The sequence below is a fragment of the Lithohypha guttulata genome, assembly GCF_036872675.1.
Source record: "Lithohypha guttulata strain CCFEE 5908 chromosome Unknown scaffold_3, whole genome shotgun sequence".
Lineage (NCBI taxonomy): Eukaryota > Fungi > Ascomycota > Eurotiomycetes > Chaetothyriales > Trichomeriaceae > Lithohypha > Lithohypha guttulata.
The window spans coordinates 200,809-217,783 of NW_027042752.1; the positions used below are offsets into that span (position 1 = coordinate 200,809).

At 50.0% G+C, this 16,975-nt stretch overlaps 6 protein-coding genes across 6 annotated transcripts; 3 read left to right on the forward strand and 3 right to left on the reverse strand.

The window, feature by feature from the left end:
* Nucleotides 1-278: 278 nt before the first annotated feature.
* On the reverse strand, nt 279-6,206 carry LTR64_003847 (uncharacterized protein; the record flags this gene model as incomplete). The annotated part of the gene is made up of 1 exon (XM_064898197.1): nt 279-6,206. One exon carries the CDS (start codon nt 6,204-6,206, stop codon nt 279-281), a length of 5,928 nt encoding a protein of 1,975 aa, XP_064754154.1.
* Nucleotides 6,207-6,661: 455 nt separating this feature from the next.
* Nucleotides 6,662-7,305, forward strand: LTR64_003848 (uncharacterized protein; the record flags this gene model as incomplete). Its single annotated transcript, XM_064898198.1, has 2 exons — nt 6,662-6,830; nt 6,881-7,305. The coding sequence occupies 2 exons, from the start codon at nt 6,662-6,664 to the stop codon at nt 7,303-7,305; spliced, it is 594 nt and encodes a 197-aa protein (XP_064754155.1).
* Nucleotides 7,306-7,543: 238 nt separating this feature from the next.
* APT1 (adenine phosphoribosyltransferase) lies at nt 7,544-8,281 on the reverse strand (the record flags this gene model as incomplete). Its single annotated transcript, XM_064898199.1, has 2 exons — nt 7,544-8,130; nt 8,188-8,281. The coding sequence occupies 2 exons, from the start codon at nt 8,279-8,281 to the stop codon at nt 7,544-7,546; spliced, it is 681 nt and encodes a 226-aa protein (XP_064754156.1).
* A 1,732-nt stretch (nt 8,282-10,013) lies between these two features.
* Nucleotides 10,014-12,428, forward strand: DRS1 (nucleolar DEAD-box protein required for synthesis of 60S ribosomal subunit; the record flags this gene model as incomplete). Its single annotated transcript, XM_064898200.1, has 1 exon — nt 10,014-12,428. One exon carries the CDS (start codon nt 10,014-10,016, stop codon nt 12,426-12,428), a length of 2,415 nt encoding a protein of 804 aa, XP_064754157.1.
* A 245-nt stretch (nt 12,429-12,673) lies between these two features.
* Nucleotides 12,674-15,249, forward strand: RIM20 (pH-response regulator protein palA/rim20; the record flags this gene model as incomplete). Its single annotated transcript, XM_064898201.1, has 2 exons — nt 12,674-12,898; nt 12,946-15,249. The coding sequence occupies 2 exons, from the start codon at nt 12,674-12,676 to the stop codon at nt 15,247-15,249; spliced, it is 2,529 nt and encodes an 842-aa protein (XP_064754158.1).
* Nucleotides 15,250-15,803: 554 nt separating this feature from the next.
* On the reverse strand, nt 15,804-16,685 carry LTR64_003852 (uncharacterized protein; the record flags this gene model as incomplete). Its single annotated transcript, XM_064898202.1, has 1 exon — nt 15,804-16,685. The coding sequence occupies one exon, from the start codon at nt 16,683-16,685 to the stop codon at nt 15,804-15,806; it is 882 nt and encodes a 293-aa protein (XP_064754159.1).
* Between the last annotated feature and the right edge of the window lie 290 nt (nt 16,686-16,975).

Sequence of the window (16,975 nt, forward strand, 5' to 3'; positions counted from 1 at the left end):
CGTTGGGCAGATGACAGGACAATGCTGAAACAAGAAGAGCAAGGGACAGATACGTACGTCTCGGCAGCGCAGGATCGACCCTGCGAAACACGTTATGGGAACAGAAAAAGGTTCAAGTTGCAAGCTTTGCTTTATGTGGCATTAACTGGCTTCAAGTTCGTTGTTCTGGAGTTTCGCTCAGGCTGTACACATGAACAACAAAGCGCTCGCCAAATCGCTGATCAATACGTACGTATACTTTTGGTCTTCCATTCACGATAGTACGTGTGCGGATCTCCTCAGTCTCCCCATCCACTCCCGTCATACCGCCTTCTCACACTGCTCATGCTCTTAACATCCATACTCTGCCTCACATTGAGTCCACCGCCAGGCTGCAACCCCTGATCCGCGTCCTGCCTCAACATCTCTCTCGACGGTGACGGCGAAGGCTTGCGCGGTATCCTGTGCACGTCTCTTTCGTACACAGACTCCCCACCATATCGCGGGCTTAGGGTCGCAGAGTGATATGGTGAAGTGGTAGTGGTAACTGCACTATACGTATTCCCAGTATTCACATTCTGCTGCATCTGACTAGGCAGCAAAGCTCGAGCTTTCGTAACAGGCGATGCGGTACGTTGATTACTCTGTGTCTGGACATACCACGAAGGAACGCCAGCAGGGACTTCGAAGGGGTTACCTTGGTCGCGGAACGGGCTTCCCGAATCAGGTGAGTCGGTATCGTTGGTCACTGCGAGGGTTTTGATGGGATAGACGGATGTAGGAGTGGCTGTGTTCGTGGCTGTCGTGGGCGTATTCGAGTTACTATCTGTGCCGTCGTAGTTATCTGGATTTGCTAGCGATAGTCGTGGTCGACCGGAGCTAGCTTCGTGGAGGTTGTCGGAGGACACCTGCGGCGAATAAGGTCCGTATGGTTGTTCAGGATCTGCATTTGGGTCGAAGAATTTCGCGTCACTGCCCTGGTAAGCGTGGTCTTCGTGATAGTGTGTCGGTAATTCGTGTGAATCGCTATGCTGTAGTGAGTATGGTCGATCGTTTAGTGCTACTGCTGGTGTGTCTGCGATTGAGGCGCCGTGCGATGAAGGTCTGCGGTCCAGGAATTCCGAGGTATCGATATGGAAATCGTTCTGTGGAAGATTGAGAGGGATCTCAGGCATTATGCTCGATCTGTGGCTCATGGTCTCGTTACGTGTAGCTGGTGCTGGCGATTGCTGAATATCTGACGGTGCGATTGAACTTCGTGGTTCTTGCATGCTTGTCCTTCCTAGCATCGTGCTTGCTCTTCTTGCGTCAAAGAACGTTCCTTCGCCATCGGGATCTCTGATACCGAATTGTGCAATGGTTCGCAGCTTCCTTGTTACCCACGATGCCAAAATCTTGCCCCGCTGCTTCTCAGCAAGACGACTTCGTGGAAAGTCGCCAGGTCCGACGAAGGCGACAATGTCGGTTATGATTTGATGCTCGTTCAGGACAGCGTTGACGATGACAGGTACCATCGAAGCTAACCATGACTTTTGACGAACCTCAACAACGACCACAACTAGACCTCCAGCTTGGAATACTGCACATCCTCCGGGCGTAATGTTACCGTGACAACGCTCGATACTGTTCTCAATGTCGATTGGAAAGTGGTTCAGACCATTAATCTCGAACGTCTCTCCAATGTTGCCGAGCACAAATAGAATCTGCATCTCAACGGGCTGGTTATTGGCGCCAATTGGCCGGGTCACGTTATGTAAGAAGCCCAGATCTCCAGTCCTGACATATAGTTCTTCTGAATTAGCACCAGCAAGTCTGCCGTTGAACCTTTCCTCGTCAAAGACCTGCTTCGACATGTAGAAGGACTTGGCACAGGCTTCCGACTGAACCCAGATCTCACCATACTCACCAACGTGACAGAGCTGATTGCTTTCAGGGTTGACAATGGCGACTCTTGTCGAGATTGGGACCATTCCAGAATCTTGCACACAGAGCGCACCAGGTTCAGTGTCCGGATCAACAGGGTAGACAAGACCTCGTCTCAATGCTCTCGTGTCGAGGAACAGCTCGATCGGCTCTATCGACATATAACTCCTCGACGAAATCATCGGGTTCAGTACATGTGAATACACGGTGTTAATGGCCGTCCTGTCCAGGCCAGTTTGTGCAAAATGCATGCGCATCTTGGCGAAGATATCTTGTCGTGGTCGTGCTTCAGTGGATATCATGAGGTTTCTGAGTTCATGTAGCGAAAAGCCTTTCCCTGATGTGTTGCCCATGGCAAAGTCGAGCATCTGCGTCGTGGCATAGGTATCCTTTACCTTGTACCTCGATAATGCCATGAATAATTGATGAGGATTTTGCGCAAAGTCAAGTGGTGACATTATGTACGTGCCGCAACCATTATAGACACCCATCAAACATGTGTGTAAGAAGCCTATACCGATCGTGCTTCGGACACAGCCCAAGACCGGCTTCGAGCTTGTCATCTGGAAAGTTTGCTTCTGCACTTTGCACATGCCGAAGAGGGTATCGTGACCAAGCTGTACGGATACTCGTCTTTGGTCAGGTGTCCAGTATGTCCAGATAATAACAGGATTGGTAGACGAGATCCAGTTACGATTAATGGTCAGGCCAAGATCTCGGCAGCTATGTGATTGTTTCGGTGGCTTTGTAGTATTATAGACAGGCGGTATGTGTGTTTTTAGGTATTGTGCAGATTGCTTCAAATGTTGCGATACCATCTTTGCTTTGAACAAATCGTTGACTTCGGTATTGCAAATGACAGCTTTGACGCTCATGTCTGCAACGATGTGTAAGAAAGCTGGTGCATCTTCAGATAGTCGGTTCTGGTCAAGTGGTGCAACAGGTATAGCAATCGCACCGAGTACCATGCAAGCATAGACTGCGAAGACATATTCTTCAGAGTGCGTGTACATCAAGACGACATGATCGCTTGGTTTTATCTTGACCTTATTTTTGAGATACATGGCAACGGATGCCACTCTGAGGTCGAATTTCTTCCAGGGCAAAGGCTTGCCTTCTTTACCTCGACCATCGACAGTGCAGTAGGCAAGCTCATCGGCTTGTCTCGCAACACGCCATTGCATCAAATCAAATATGTTTGTGAAATTGCTGAGCGACGTTGACGTTCGGTCATCGATAACGACCTCGCGGTAGTCTGCTCCAGACCACTGCTTCTCTTGCTCGAATAACAGCTCGTTGCGCATGGCACTGGATATTGGAGACCATATACCGCCTTCTATATCTTCACCGACTGCAAGATTCTGCACAGCTCTTTCCACACCAAATTTGACGTGCACGCATGGCAAGGAGCCTCGGTCAAACTCCTTCCTGCACAGCATGTTTCCAATCTCGCGTCTGCCGTTCTTGACCACTCGCGGCAGAACACCAGGAGCCGTTATCATGACACAGTAAACTCGAAGTTGGTGCTCTTGTAAAAGAACCTCGATTGCTCGGTCAGCCAGTTGGTCTAGAAGAGGAATGTCAGGCTGTTGTGGGGGTCCACCAGAAGTCAATGGCGCTGTGGAGGCTGATGCAGTCTCCAATAGCAGTACTGGGAGATGTTCATCGTTGACGAAGCAGTCAAACGCAGAGCAATCGTGGATCTTGGGCACGTTTCGCATAATAGTCAGTATAAGGTGCTGAACGAAGTAGTACCTGTGCTCCTGGACTGCCAACCCATGCTCGACCCATTCTACTCTCTGGCGCAACCTGTCTTCGTACAGACCTAGAACATAAACTTTCCCTTCAATCACACAGCCAAGCAGACCTGTTCTTAAAAATTCCATGTCGAGAGCAGTGGGTGTCGGGTTACCTTGGTTGAAACAGAAAGGCCTTGCATGGAAGATGATTTCAGTGTGCCTGGGAAGAGCCCAGAAGCCGCCAGATAGTGAAGGGGAATCTACCCATATTTCACCAACAGTGTTCGGAGAGCACAGGAGGCCTGATTCCGGGTCGACCACGGCCAGCGTTGCGTCAGGTATGGGATAGCCAAAAGCGCCACATCTCACAGCATTTGGATAAGATGCAGCCTTTTCTCGTGCTTCGGCGCCCATAGCAAGGACGACAACATCGTTTGTTTTGAGCGCTTCCTTGTCCAGGAGCACTTCGCCAAGGTCATCAATCACTTTCTCTTTTTTACTGGATTTGCTGCCTCCACCGATCAAACTACTACCGAACCCAGTCCGGCTAGAGTTAGCGCCAGAGTCCTTTTTGTCGGCTTCTTCTCCCTGCTTGTCACGATCGGCTTCGTGAATCAACGGACAGCCCATACGCTCTTCTCCGCCAAGCCAGTCGCGCATACTGATGGCCATACCACCATGCTCAGGCAGGCAGAGCATGGGAGCGACGACTTCTCGAGCTCGAGGATTACGAAGTGGCCGCAGCCAACGATCTGCCAATAACTCGTGGAACTCGGGATCGACTGTGAGTGTATCAATCATACATAGCTTGACCGTGCTGAAGTTAGGCTCCATGCCCTTTTTGAAGTTCCTGGTAGTCATTGGATCGGCCTGGTAGTTGATGACGACCCGTTTCAAACCAGGGTAATCAGCAACCATAAGATTGACCCTATACTTTGTAATGAGGTGTGCGTAAAGTCCAGGTGTTTCGACCGTCCTCTGGTCAATATAATAAACAGTATGACCTCCATAGACATTCATCAGTACACCGAGAATCATGCCAATGCTCTGCCTTGGATCAAGATAGGTCAAGATGGTCTCGCCATGACGTGTGCCGGTCACTAAATGACCCTGCTTGTCCCTCAGATTTGGGTTGAAAGTGTCATTCCTGGAGTTGCTGGTTGCAGTGGTTATCATGGCGGTGAGGGTAGCCATCTGGTGCATTATGGTCTTGTGACTCATAACCACACCTCTCAGATCACCTGTAGGAGCGGTCGAGAACTCAATATAGGCCAGATCGGGAACTACAAGAGGCGGTTCTTCACCTTTCTTCTTGGGATGGTAACTGCCAAATTCATTCGTCTTCCACCACTCAACACCTCGAGGCCAGTTCTGTTTGGCGGCGGTAATATCGCGCTGAAAATTCTTGAGGTTTGCTTCGGTTGTCAATGCTAAATGTGCCTGCGTCGATGTTAGCACAACATTGAGTCTGTTGTAGTTGTTCAGATCATTAATCGGAACAGCCACAACACCAGCAATGAAACAGCCAAGTAGAGCCACGGTAAATTCGATAATCTCATTCTCGGTGTAGATGAGGGCAACGCGATCGCCACGATAGAGACTGCTCTTATCACGAATGACTTGGGCGACTTTCTCAGCTCGACTGGCCAACTTCTCCCATGTGATGGATACCAGCTCTTTTCCCTTATTGTCGAGCACCCAGTATGCAGCCTGTTTCGGGGTTGTCTTTGCTCGATGACGCAGGACCATGGCAATATTCTCGAATCTCATCATCTCAATGTTCACATCGTGGGGATCACATATGGTGAATGGCACATCGCGCGGCTCTAGTGGCATCAGATGAACAGCAGCACCTCCAGCTAACTGACCGGCTCCGAGAAAAGGAGGAGGCACTTGCGCAGTGGGAGAAGTGACACCACTGTCAGAGTACCTGTGCATGTGTCCACCGTAGTTGTCCTGCTCTTCTCTCTGCTGACCTGCAAAGTCGGAGAAATAGCCCTGGGAGTCGAGCAGCGTCGAGGCTCTTGTATCTGGTGCAGCAGTATAAGCACCTTGCTGCTCTGGGTTGAAAGCAAAGTCCTGGTGCATCAGAGACTGAGCTCTTGAATTATCGCCTGATCCTGACCCTGTAGCAACTGTCAAGGTGTTACGACGATCTTCCATTGAAGGCATAGACGATTGTCTACCCAGACCACCGACTTGTTGCTGTATGAAGCGCGACGCATGTGTTGGTGGTTGCGACGAAGCAGAGAGGTCGTAGGCATTGCTTTGGCGAGACATGGTTCCATTACTAGAGGCGGCGCTCTCACGTCGAGCGCCCTCGAGGCGTAACAAGGATTCTGCACGGAAATCATCTCGAGAGGAAGCTGAGCTAACATTGTCATCGGCTTGGTGGACTCGAAGGACTCGCTTTGGATCGGCCGTCGATGTTGGTGCAGGCGCAAGGTATTTGGACAATAACTGTGTCCTACGCTTGTCGTAGCCTTTCTTGGTGATGTCCCCTTCCTCGAGCTCAAGATCTAGGGCGCGTAGCTCCTCCTCGAGTTCGGGGATCACTTGCGCCATAGCACGCTGAGCTCAGCTCATGTGGAATTTCGAGAGTGGATAGTGGTATATGTGTGGCAGTCGTGCAACTTCGTCGGTGTCATCTGCAGAGCACAAGTAAAAATCGTTGTCAGGGCATCATACACCTCAAACGAGTGACTTAGCGCTTGCTGGAAGGCTGCTATTGAGTACTTTGTTGCCCGTCTCGAATAAATGTTTCACCTCACTGCCATCCGCTTCGCGGCCGCAGATGGATCGCTGAACAAGTGGGGAAAACGGAGGATCGCACGAGGCCAATGAGCCGCCAGCTTCCCAGCTGCGGAGGGTCGGGGCGATCGTGCGTGCAAACACCCATGCCCGAGGCGGCGTCATAACGAGATTCAAAAAGCATAATTTGGCCTCTATAAAGAGCCTGGTAATCATGGCAAGCAAATTGTTCATCTTTTTACAAAGAGGGAAAGAGCAGACACGCCAAAATGACGTTTCAGCAGGAGCTTTCTTCGTGGAATCCTTTTAATGGACCACAGGCGACTAAAGAAGTACCTACTGTAGGAAGCAAAGCACCATCCACACCACAGATCACATTACCTCGGAATGACAAGAAGCCAACGATCATATCGTTTCTGCGACACTGTGGTTGCCCATGTAATTTGGATTGTGTATCTAACTATGGATGCAACGGCTAACATCAGCAGTTGCCGAAAAAGCTTTCCAGAAACTCCGTCGAATTGCTGAGCAGAATCCAGCGATTCACTGTATCGCCGTCTCACACAGCGACAAGGCAGCCACAGAGAAATGGTTAGAAGCAGTGGGTGGTAGGGGAAAGGTTGAGGTCATAGTCGACGACCAAAGGCAGTCGTTTACCGAGTACGGTCTTGGCTATTCCAGCTTCTGGGCCGTGCTGAATCCCTGGAGTCTGAAAAACGCAATGACTATAGGCAAAGAGGAAGGCTTTAACATCCGACCCACCGAATCCGGGTCAAGATGGCAAGTTGCTGGCTTGTTTGCTGCTGATGGGGAGGGTGTATTGACATATGCGCATCAAGCTAATACCTCAGACGATCTCGGTGACCTTGATGCCGCTATTGGATCAGTGAAGTTCCCAAAAGCCTCTCTTTGAGACTAGCAAGGGTTCTGGTTATCTGTGCTCCCATACAAGACATTCCCCAGTTCAGCTTGGCATTTTCAAAGGTGTCTGTCAGCTCGTCGAGGTTCGGTACAGGTGGTCTCGATAAGGAAGGCTTGACTTATTTCTCCTCCCTGCTAATCCACCTGACTAGGCAGGCTGTACGTGTACCTGCAACCCCACGCCCTGGTTCCGTAATATTATCGTGAAATGTGCCTCAGAGTCACAGTCCTCATGCCTGGCTCTCGATCAACGTATAGACTGGTACATCGCCAAGCTTTCCTCTTCCACTGAGAGCAGTCAGCTCGATGATGAATATGTAAGCGAGAAGCTGGCCACCACACTTCTTGACCAGCTGTCCCGCAGCTGCAGCCGAGCCACCAGTAGCAATCAAATCGTCAACAACCAAGACCTTGTCACCCGGCTTGATGCTGTCGGTCTGCATGGCGAATGTATCTGCTCCATACTCTTTCTCGTAGGTCACCGTCTCAAGTTTGCCCGGTAGTTTGCCAGCTTTTCGAACTGGAACGAATTTGCAACGTGCTCGTAGTGCCAGTGTTGGTCCTATTAAGAAGCCTCGAGCGTCGAGACCAACTATAACGTCTGGAGGACCGCCTTGAAGTTCCTTGATCTGTAACTCGTATGCTTCGATAAGAGCTTCATGGTGAGGCGGCGAGGTGAAAATAGGAAAGATGTCTTCGAAGAGAATGCCAGGTTGAGGAAAATCGGGTGTCTGCGTGATTGCTTGTCGAAAGAAATTTGTCTTCTGCTTACGCTGTTCGCGCAATCCTTCTATCTCATTACTGGAGAGTTTGGTGGCTAGGGAAGGAAAAGTCAGTCTCTCGCTGAAAAACTACCACATTTCAATTGACTCACAGGAGGTGGTGGCATGGGACTCTGGTCTCGAGGAGCCATTTGTGTTTGTGTTAATGGGGTCAGTAACGACGGGAAGTGTGCTTGGAGAGCTCATCTCGAAGGAAGAAGAGTCAGCTGCAGTGTGTCCGAGTATATACAGTTCAGGTACTCGTACAGGCAGGGCGATACGGCGATGGAGCAGCTTGAGAAAAATCACGGAATGACTGTCAAGCTGAGTGTTGCAACGCGACTTAGCAAACGTATCGACGAATCACTGGCCTCACCTTGGTGGCATGCCAACCCAGCTGCCACACCAAATGCACCATACGCAGGCTTGTGCAAGCCTCACCCGTCGGATCTGGTGGGAATGGTGTGCTAGACTAGACACGAAACGGGCGGGATGGATGCGAGACAGTCAGAGTTGTTGAGTCCTCTTGCATGTGTTACTCGAGTACTGTTGCTTGCGAAGATGCTCGGTGGAACAATGTTTTGGGTGATGCATGTCAAAAAGTGGCCTTGGTGGCTTGCTGATCCTGGTACGCAGCCTAATCACATCCTGGTCAATCCATCCTCACGCATCTGCCCCCTTTTTTACACCTTCCATTGTTTGTGACCCCACCACTGTCCTGCTAGAGGTTGCGTTTCATGAAAAGCCATCGAAATGTCAAGACCGTTTGACAGATAAGCATTCGGTCGACAAAGGTCGAGGGTTGATCGTCGAGACGATGATCGGTCTGGCCCATCTGGGCTACTACTCGAGAAACCTGCTACTTATAGGTCAACTGCATCGCTTTCATCTTACTCAGTGCCTCTCGTCAGCATGCGGCAGGAAGTCACATCGGCACCGAGCTTTCAAGACCAGACCGGAGCCTCTACAGTTCTGCTTGAGTCATTTTTGATACGTCCAATGCAGTCCTTCTCGAAGCGCTTGGCAGCTTTCTGTTGCATGTGCTCGGGTCTGCACGACGCATCATTACAGTACCCCCGGGCGGAACTCAAGATAAGAATACAGGCTACAGAGGCTATACATGCTCTTGAGCTGCTAACGGTTGTCGCAGTACACCGTCGGATAATATGTCAGGCAACTCGCCACGACTAAAAACTCACAATTGCACCAGTCATGATAACTGAGCCTGTTGCTACTCAATCGACTGGACGAATACAAGTACAGTAGACTGGCAGACGGATCGGAAGGCACGACCATTTCCACCCGCGTTCGCCCCGGAAATCACAAAAAGCAAATACTTACAGTTGTACCAATTGCAGAATTGACTCTGTGCAGTAGCAACGCAGCTCTCGCTCACCGCCACTTTAACTCGTAAAATGATTGGGACGTCGCTCAAGAGAGTTCGGTTCGCTGTTCCTCAAGAAGGTACGAGGCTCGGTGGTACTCTACAGCATAGATGCGCAAACATTCTACCCTTCTGAAATGCTGTGAGAGATCTTGCACGATACAGTGCTGACAAACACGACGGTTGCAGAAATCCGGATGTCCAGACAGCGGAATTTTCCAGTCTTCCTTGACTCCCTGTACTTCCTCGATGCGATATCTTGTGCCAGTTCTCGTATGCGACTATCCCCTTCAGTCAATTGCATACAGTGTAGGTAACTGTATATCTGAAGTAATCCGACAGTCGTGTGTCCGCGGCAAGCAGCGGCTGAACCCATTCCACTATCAAAGACGATCTTTTCTGGAAAATTGCCTGTTTCTGGATGATCAGCAGATTGACGCTAGCCGAATCAGGCCTCTTCCAAAAAATGTTTCGAAAGTGCAATGGCGACCAGTAATTCCAAAATTGATGATCGGACATCGTAATCTTAGTCCAACACCATAAGTTGCAACAGATATGCCGTCAAAGAATAGAGAGATAGAAGACGACTTTGTGCTAACAATATCTGACAATGAAGCTCTTCCCAGCGAACCAGAATCCGACTCAGAGCCTGAAACGACCCTACCTTCAAAGAAGCGAAAGAGAACCGGTCGTGATGACAAGAGTGCTGCAAAGAAGCAAAGGTTAGATCCTATTGAAGCCGACGAGAACTCTTCAGAATCCGCTTCGGAGACTCAATTCATCAAAGATGGTGCAATCGACAGTGACTTCGAGTTCGATGTTGGCCCTGCAGGCGTATCAGACACACTAGACGATTTCGATGGCTGGGGAACTACAGACACCACCCCCAAAGTACAATCGAAGGTGACTAAAAGAGCGGTGGATGTAGACGACATTATTGCCCGTCGCGCAGAAAGACACAACAAGAAGAATCCAGCACAGCAAGTGCTCGAAGACGAAAGCCTGGATGATGCACAGGCAGTTGACGTCGAGGAGGCAAGCCCGGACGAAGAAGGACTCGAGGACGGACAAGAGATCGAGTTTGACGATGAGAATCTTGCAGAGGACACATTCGGCGGCGCCGCTGTGTCAGAAGATGAGGTAGCAAGTCAAGCACTAGATGGCGAGGAATCAGAAGACGACGCCCAAGGAGATGACATTGATGCAGAGGCATCCGACGACGATTCTGCGGCTTCACCCGTAGCACACCCAGACGACCGAGATTCAGATGCAGTTTCGGAAGACGAATCGAGAACTTCTCACTCAGACGTAGAAGAGGCGGCGAAGCGTAAAGCTTTCTTTGCTGATGAAGCGACACACAAACAGACAGCAGCATCAGATACAAACTCCTTCCACCAGTTTTCGCTTTCCAGACCTTTACTCCGAGCGCTCGCGGCTCTCAACTTCGCAAACCCAACACCTATCCAGGCTCGTGCTATTCCTGTAGCCTTGCAAGGTCTCGATGTCGTAGGCTCAGCACAAACCGGTTCTGGAAAAACAGCCGCCTTCTTGCTTCCCATACTCGAACGTTTACTCTACCGACCTCGAAAGATCCCAACCACTCGTGTTGCAGTTTTGATGCCAACTAGAGAATTAGCCGTGCAATGTCATAGTGTTGCTGTCGCCCTTGCTCGCTTCACAGACATCACCTTTGCACAGGTTGTTGGCGGCTTCAGTTTGAGAGAGCAAGAGACGATCCTAAAGAAAAGGCCTGACGTTGTGATTGCTACACCTGGTCGGTTCATCGACCACATGCGAAACAGCGCCAGTTTCGCCGTTGAAAACCTTGAGATCCTTGTTCTTGACGAAGCAGATAGGATGTTGGAACAAGGTTTCGCGGACGAGCTCGATGAAATTCTGAAGACGATTCCTCGATCCAGGCAGACGATGTTGTTCTCTGCAACCATGACATCTTCCGTGGACAAACTTGTACGTATAGGCATGAACAAGCCGGTGAGATTGTCCGTCGACACCACTCATTCGACGGTCGCAGGACTAACCCAGGAGTTTCTGCGCCTTCGTCCGGGTCGTGACACTACGGAGCTGCGCCTGGCTACACTTTGCACATTGGTTACCACGATCCCCGAATACCAGCAGCGCACAATCATTTTCTTCAGGCAGAAGAAGGAAGCACATAGAATTCGTATCGTCTTTGGTCTTCTCGGCATAAAGGCTGGCGAACTTCACGGCTCAATGACACAAGATCAGCGTATAGCAGCAGTGAATAACTTTCGAGATGGCAAGACCACTCATCTGCTTGCAACAGATGTCGCTTCTCGAGGTCTCGATATCAAGAACGTGCACTCAATCATCAACTACGAGGCCCCGCAGACACACGACATCTACCTTCACAGAGTCGGTCGAACAGCTCGAGCGGGTAAAAGTGGCAAGTCATGCACTTTGGCAGCTGAGCCTGATCGCAAGGTCGTCAAAGCTGCAGTCAAAGCAGGACGTGCTCAAGGTGCAAAAGTCGTCAGTCGAGTGCTTGAGCAGGATTTAGTGAACAACATGAACGAGAAGCTTGAGGAGCTAGCAGGAGAGATTGAGGAGATCCTGAAGGAGGAGAAGCAAGAAAAACAGCTAGCACAGATCGAGTCCGAGGTTCAACGTGGTGAGAACCTGATGAAACATCACGACGATATCATGTCTCGACCAAAGAGGACGTGGTTTGAAAGCGAGAAGGAGAAACAGGCCAACAAAGATCGAGCCAAGGCCGAGTTAGCTGCCAAAGGGGTCCTGTTCAAGGGCGAGAAGAAAAAGCTGAGCAACAAGGACAAGAAGAAGCTGGACCTGTCGAGAGAGCAGAAAGAGGGCAGGTCTTGGAAGAAAGGAAAAGGCGATGCTGCTGAGGCAGGAAAGAAGACCAAGAAGGCCGTGGCTGGAAAGGGGAAGGCGAAGGGCTCGTCCAAAATGAGAGGCAAGCGTAGATAGACGTGAACACAAGCGAGGCGTGGTCTTCTACCGTCGAGCTAAACGAATCAATCTTGAACTTGTACTGTCTTGTAACCAAAACCGGGGTCGTGTACTTGGTGGCATTGTAGAATGAGGCCACCAGGCACCACTTTATTTACTTTGACGTCATAGGCTGTCCCGCTGTTGTTTTACTCAGGCAGGCTCTCTTTTCTTGAGCCCTATAAGCAGACGGTGTCACGTTGTGCCCACTACTCTCTACAGCAATGACCTCCAATATTCTGGAAATACCCTTCCGACGGACACAGTCTGTAAATCTCTCAGCTGCAATCAAGAGCTACATCGAGTCCAAGTTCGATCAGCAATCTGCCGCATTCGAAGATGATTGTCGTGCAATTGAGCGGCTGCGAAACGACGCAATCCACGTCGTTGAGCCTCACACAACTGGTGTACAGCGTCTCACCGTATATGCGGCTCAGCTGAGATATATGGTAGGGTGATAACAACACGGTATGCTGAGTACTGACTGACGTGGTAGAGTAGCAAATTCCCACTTGAGCTCGGCGTCGACTTCGCGTGGTGGCCAGCAATAGGCTACCATACCGACAATCCAATCACCAAGAACAACATTCGATTCGAACTCGCCAATATCTTGTTCAACCTTGCTGCTCTCTATTCTCAGCTTGCCTTTACGAACAACCGGACGACCGAAGATGGCCTCAAACAGGCTGCATTGTACGAAGTTGCGGCAGCGGGCACGCTCAACTTCCTACGAACCGATGTCATTCCCGATATGCGATCGACTCCTCCTGAAGATATGGACGAAGCAACGTTGCTAAGCCTGGAAAACATCTGCTTAGCACAAGCTCAAGAGTGCTTCTGGGGCAAGGCAGTGAAAGGAGGCATGAAAGATGGTACAATTGCCAGGCTGGCTGCTTGCGTCTCGGACTACTATGCTGCTGCTGGCGACTTTGCTGTCAAGTCGGACGCTGTGAGCACGGAGTGGATACATCACCTGAATGCGAAACATCACCACTTCGCAGCCGCCGCTCAGTACCGCCAGTCGATTGACTGCCTAGAGAAGAGAAAATATGGCGAGGAGGTCGCTCGACTGCGCGACAGCGTAATCTGCGTGGACGAGGGTCTCAAAGAGAAGAGGTGGATCAATAGAGTTGTCGAAGGTGATCTGAATGGCCTGAAATCTAGAGTCAAGGAAGAGTTGAGACGAGCCGAAAAGGACAACGATGTCATTTATCTACTACCCGTGCCTCCAAAATCCGAGCTGAAAATCCTCGATAGAGCCAACATGGTCGCACCTAAACCACCCAAAGAGGTTGCAGATGGTATTGCTATGCTTGGCAAGAACAGTCCCTTGGGTCAGCCACTATTCGAAAAGCTAGTACCGTATGCAGTGCACCAAGCTGCGACTGTTTATGCCGAACGAAGAGATAGATTGGTCAACGAGTCTATCATTGCAGAACTCGAGGCGATGACTACGATATTGCGAGAGCTGCTAGCATCCCTCAACCTTCCTGGCTCACTGCAGGCTCTGGAGAAGCCACTTGGCCTCCCACCGTCGTTAATGGCAAAAGCAGAAGAGCTGCGTCAACAAGATGCTTTGTACAAGCTCAAACGCTCTGTCGAGGATACCACAAGACTCAAGACGAACGACATGTCAATCTTCCAAGATGGGTTGGGCTTGTTAGATGCCGAAAAAGAGGAGGATGAGAAGTGCAGATCAAAATATGGTACTGATAGATGGTCTCGACCTCCTTCAGAACAAGCTCTTGCCAAATGGTGGAAGCAATCACAAGATTTGCAGGGCTACCTGAATAGTGCTGGTGCCTCTGACAATCTCGTGCTGGCCAAGATGCGAGAGAACGAACATATACTACGCCTGCTCACAGGACCTGACCGTGACCTCGAACGCTTTGTGCCAAGCAGCAAGAATCTACAACTAACGCCAGCTGGCGAGAAAACATCCTCGAAACTAAGAGGCGTACTCAATGATGTGTCCAGATTGGAGTCAAGACGCAAGCGGAAAATCGAGACTATCAGAACGAAAGCTAAATCAGATGACATCGGTCCTGCACTGCATGCTGAGGCAGCACGTCTAGAGCGAGAATACCCCATGCAACCAGTATCAGCAGCACAATTCGAACACCTCTTTGAAGAGCGGCTAGAAATATACGAGCCAGACCGTGAATCCTTGACATCCGAACAAGAAGACCAGAACCAGCTAACAGCACGCCTCCGCGAAGCAAACACAGCATTCATCCACGCACGTCGCGGAGAAACAGAACAAGTCACCAAAGACCGAGAAGAAGCCCTCCAAAAACTAGAGCTAGCATACGTCAAATACAAAGAAATCGTACAGAACCTCGAAAACGGCCGCAAATTCTACAACGACCTCGCCGGCCATGTAACAAGATTCCGCGAAGGTGTTCGTACAGCTGTTGCCCAACGAAGACAAGAAGCCAGCGAACTCGAGGCCGAAATCGGAGTTGGTGGGATGCATCTACAGGAACGAAAGGAGCTGAGAAGTCAGAAGAAAAAGGAGCAGCAGGAGTCTCATCATCAGAAACAGGCTCGGACGAGTACAGTGGGTGTAGTGGGAACTACGAACGTTGGAACACCGGATGCATTACCTGCGCCGACACCGATATCAGCGAGAGCAGGAGGGAATGTGCATTCACCGCCTACGCCGGCCGTCATTGCGAATGCGCAGGTACAAACGCCTATTCCTGGTTTGAATGTGCCGAATGGTGGTGGTGGTAGTATGGCGCAGCAAAGACCTCGGAATCAGGCGTGGACGCCGGATATGGGTATTAAATTTGGGTGAAGCTTCAATTTGAGACGAGGTGCAACTAAGAAGGAGACTTTGATTCTGGAGACACGTATACATATGGGATAGCATTTTCCACTCAAATTTACCAATGTACCCCGATATTGGCGGGTGCGAGTTGTTCCAGCTTCTTTGACCATCATAGTATCGTAGTAGTATTTCGGGGTTTCACGTAAACCTGATAAACCCCCAGAATATATACGAACAAGTTGCCACTACTACTTCCTCCTTATGTATCGATGAAAACCATCAAGTTATCGAAGAAAACAATCCTACGGGATGATCTCAGTCAGCTCGTGCGTCATGGCAGAATTGTCAGAACAATTGCGTATAATTGCGGTCGGAAAAGCCGTTGCTGTTTTCGAGTTCTTGTTACTTTTTATGTCTTTAACTTCTCATTGTTCGTCAGACCTTTTCACTCTCCATCTGAATTTTCGTACTCTCATCACCTGTCTATCTCACATTCACGAACCGTCCCAGTCTCGACATCACACCATTACTTCCTCTCCTTCCTCTACGTCCTTCAAGACCGAAGCTCTCCGCAATCATCCTCAGTCCTTCGCTTGCTCTCTCGGAGTAGCGGTCACTCGACAGTGCTTCGTGCCTGGCTCGTGCTTTTCTCTTCTCGTCTGTTGTGGGCATGTTGTAGTGCCTCTGTCGCGGTCTAGTTCTGTCAGTGTCGTGGTCTCTGAATCTGTTGGATGATCTTCTCGAAGATGAATTGTCGCTAGTTGCTGGTGTAGTAGATCTTGTGGCTCGAGTGCTCGATGCTCTGGCCGAAGTATTAGATGCCCGGTCCGTGGTACTAGACGCTCGCGCCTCGGTTGAATCTGCTGAATAGCCTTGATATCCGGAATCAGCACGATCCTCGTTTGCTTCTTCCCGAGCCGTGGTCGTATGGGTAGTGCTGCTGCCTCTTTCGGGTGTAGTATGTTCGCCGGTAGTCTCTCCTTGAGGTTGATTTGAATGATTTTTTTGATCTTGGTCTTCTTGTCCTTCTGTTGCGTGCGGGACTTGGTGTCAGGTGAATGTCTCTCCTTTCCACGATGTTCCTTCACTCCTAGCACGTTTTCCATCTCTCCATGGCATTGTTGAACAGCACCATATACCTGATTAAGTCTCCCGTCGAGCCGGTATCGCCATTCGGCTGCAACACGTGACGCGCCGTTCTCGATCAGTAAGTTGATATACCCGTCTTTTGCATCGAGATGCTTCTCATATTTCACAATTCTGCCCATAATTTGGTCTTCTATCGCGTTGCGCAACATGCCGAAAAACGACGTCAGTCCTTCTAGGTCACTCTCGGAACGAGGCTTGACTGGTGTCTCGCGGACCCATTGTCTGTATTTCTCGATTTCAGCTCTTTGTTTCATTATATCCTCGATGATGTGCTCAAGTTCTTTTGTGATCCGTCTGTTGGATGGAGGAGACATCCTGCTCGAATACGTAGGTTTTGAAGTTTTGGGTTGGCTGTGTTGCTGTCTCAAGAGGCTTGAACCAACGAATAACTTTGTCAATATGTGGTTCTAAAATTCTCTGCTTCTTCCGAACAAGGAACGTCGTATTAAACGCCATGCGGGCCAGGCAGTGGCTGTGCGGCTCAGTGACATTATTCACTCGTGATCAAAATAGTGAAGTGCACGTTTGTACAGTAATGTAGTGCCTGTCATAGTGCAGTCGCTGTACATGTAATACTGATCGTGTATCAAGTTGCTCAAACGCT